The 3000-nt window shown below is 51.5% G+C and overlaps 1 protein-coding gene across 6 annotated transcripts in view; it reads left to right on the plus strand.

The window, feature by feature from the left end:
• The first annotated feature begins 633 nt into the window (after nt 1–633).
• Nucleotides 634–3000, plus strand: part of Rbms2 (RNA binding motif, single stranded interacting protein 2) — a 44997-nt gene continuing 42630 nt past the window's right edge. For 5 of the 6 annotated variants that reach the window (XM_005397318.2, XM_005397319.2, XM_013520870.1 and 2 more), the window contains exon 1: nt 634–772. In XM_005397318.2, coding sequence (XP_005397375.1) covers nt 707–772 — 66 coding nt within the window. In that variant the 5' untranslated portion in view covers nt 634–706. Of the gene's footprint in view, nt 773–2162; nt 2331–3000 lie in introns of those variants that run through there. The other variant, XM_013520871.1, reaches the window with a different exon arrangement.

Below are 3000 nucleotides of genomic sequence, written 5' to 3' on the forward strand. Positions count from 1 at the left end.
TTTTTTTTTGGTTTTTCTCCGGTACCGGAACCGAACTCACGACCTTGCGCTTGCCAGGCAGGCGCTTTGCCGCTGAGCTAAATCCCCAGCCCCCCAGCTCAACATTTTAAAAAAGGGCTGAGGTTATACCTCAGTGCAAAGGTGGCCCTGGGTTCATAATCATAAACAGATATATATTCATGCCCTAAATATAAAACGGGGAAGCCTTATCTGACACACTCTCTACCTCAGTATGGTTTTCTTCGTATCTTCAAAGCAGTGTCTCTGTGGTCCCTTTTGAATATGGAGTTTGAAATGTTATAGCTGAGCTCTGAGGGAGACGGCAGAGCTTCACTGTTCCCCATGAGACGCAGAACTTGTTCGTCCGGGAGAGGATACGAGCTTGAGAAAGGTTAGACCTAAGAAGTCTTTTTCCTAGCTGTAACTGCTGAGCCTGTGGAAAACAAACGAACAAACAAAGCACCTCGGACACTAGGACCCAGAGGCGGTGCCCGCTGAGGTCGGCGCTGGGCACCTCCTCCGGCGGCGTCAGAGCGGCGGCTCCCTCTTCCCCGCAGGCCCCGCCCCGCGGGCTCCGGCTCCCTTTCCCTCCCTCCGCCCTCCCTCCTTCCCTCCCTCTCCCCCTCTCTTCTCCCTCTCCCTCTCCCGTCCTCTTCCCCTCCCTGTCCTCCCTCTCCTCTCTCAGCTCCCTGACATTAAAGAGAAAATGCTGCTCTCAGTGACGTCCAGGCCTGGGATTTCGACTTTGGGCTATAACAAGAACAACAAGAAGGTAGAGTCGCGCCGTTCTGGCCGCCCGCTGCTTCCTTTCCGGGGTCCGGGAGCGCCCTCGGTCCGCGCGGTCCCTTAGGAGGGGACGGGACTCCTCCTGCGCGCTCGGTCTCCGCGCCTCGCCCTGCTCAGCACTTCTCCGGTGCTTGTTCCCGCCGGCTCTGCAGTTAAGGAACTTCAGTCTCTCCGCGAGGCCGAGGAGGCGGGGGCTTGCGAGCGAGTCAGACTTTGCATCGCCGTCCTCGGCGAGGAAGCTGGCCGGGTCCCTGCTGGCGGACCGATCCCCTGGGGAGAAGACCCTCGCAGACCCCTCTCCCCCGGGCACCCCGCGAGGACTGTTCCGTCTTTCTCAGCAGCTGCCTGCCGGCCCCCTCTGCCTGCCTCCTTGCTCCGCGGGTTAGCTGAGAGCGCAGGTAGCCGGGGACAGCGCGCGGCTCCTCCCGACCTGGGCGCGCAGCGCCTGGAGAAGGAGCCTTGGGGAGGCCGTGCCTTGGGGTGAAGTTAGGAGAAGGCTCTGTGGTTCTGTGGGTCTCGCTTCTGAGCTGATCCTCCGAGTTCCGCAGACGGCCAGGCGTAGCAGGGACCCTTGGAGTCTCTGCGTTTAACCCACGCTGCCGGAGTTGTGCTGTGGTTGGGTAGAGGGGCTGCTAGGGAGAGGGGGACAGTCCCGTCCGCGTTTGCCAGGGGTCATCTTGGGAAGGTCTTCGGCATTTCAGGACAGACAGTCCTGATTCAGAGGAACTTCGCACTGTAGCATGAGGGCTCCATTCGCTCTCTGGGTGTTATAGTTGTTCTTTGAAGAAAAACATGTTGTAGATATTTAGGGATTTTTGTTTTTTTTTTTTGCTTCTGTAATGGAAAGTTAGAGGGTAGGGTAAGATTCCTCCCACTTTCCCATGTAGGGAGGGAGGCCAGTACAGGTAGATCTAGGTACAAGCATCTGACCAGGGCAGTGGGTGAACGTTTACAGACGCAAAACACGAGTGTTAGTTCATGGGTGTTAGCTTGTGTGCTATTCATTCTATGCCCTTAAGAACGAAATATTCCTATACATTTGTTGGTTATTAATATGTGCATGTATGTACTTGTTCGGATATCCTCTATCAAATATAATGTGTATATGATTATATATTATACATGTATATTTGAAAGGGGACATTTGATCTGTGTTTATTCTCTTCAGATCTAGGTAGTACTGTACTCTATAGGTTCTCTTCCTTATTGTTTCCCTCCAGCTTGCTTTCTTTTTTTTTTGACTTTTTGAGACAGGGTCTCGCTCAGCAGTTCTGAGCTCACTCTGTAGCCCAGGCTGGTCTCAAACTCGCAGTGATCCTCCTGCCTCAGCCTCCGGAGTGCTGGGATTACGTGTGTGCACCACCACGCCTGGCTGGGTTCTTGATTCTTAAATTATGCTTCTTCCTAAGAAATTTTATGTATTCTTTTCATGAAGTATATGGTTTCTAAATATATATTATATAATCTTTTTCCCAGCTCAGAGACAACTTGAAGCAGACATCCCAACTCTGCGAACCTCAGTTTGGACATAAATTCCAGGCTTGGTGAGTTTTTATACTCCTTTCAGCTTTATGGATCTTGAAGACTAGGAAACAGTAGGATAAAGAGTTAAATAACATAGCTGCCAACTTTGAAAGGCATTGCGGGCCCTGAGGCTCCTCGGGCAGGTGAGCCTACAGGTGAGTCTCAGCATAAACTCCTTCCTCAGAGCATCTGGAGTAGGAATGGCAGCTGTCAGTCAGTGTGCCCCAGGAGAAGCAGCTGTCTAAGGAGCTGAGATTAGTTATCTCCTATACTGTTATTTTCTCTGTTCTTGGGTGTGACCCTCTGTTCCCTTTTAGTTCATTAAGATCACCTAATAAACCAGCGTGGTAGTTTATACCTGCAACCCTAATACTCAGGGAGGCTGAGACAGGAGGCTCCCAAGTTCAAGCCCAGCCTGGATAACTTAGTGAGTTCCTGTCTTAACATTTTATTTTATTCTATGTTTTTTTTTTTTTTCTGTCTTTTTGAGACGAGGCCTCACTATGCACCTCAGGCTGGCCTTGAGCTCACTTGGTAGCCCATGCTGATCTTAAACTCCCAGTGATTCTCCTGCCTCAGCCTCCCAAGTGCTGGGATTACAGGCCTGCGCCACCACACCCAGCTCAACATTTTAGACACAGTGTTTTTTTTTTTTTTTTGGTTTTTCTCCGGTACCGGCACCCAACTCAC

The sequence above is a fragment of the Chinchilla lanigera genome, unplaced genomic scaffold, assembly GCF_000276665.1.
Source record: "Chinchilla lanigera isolate Chin_1 unplaced genomic scaffold, ChiLan1.0 scaffold00057, whole genome shotgun sequence".
Taxonomy (NCBI): domain Eukaryota; kingdom Metazoa; phylum Chordata; class Mammalia; order Rodentia; family Chinchillidae; genus Chinchilla; species Chinchilla lanigera.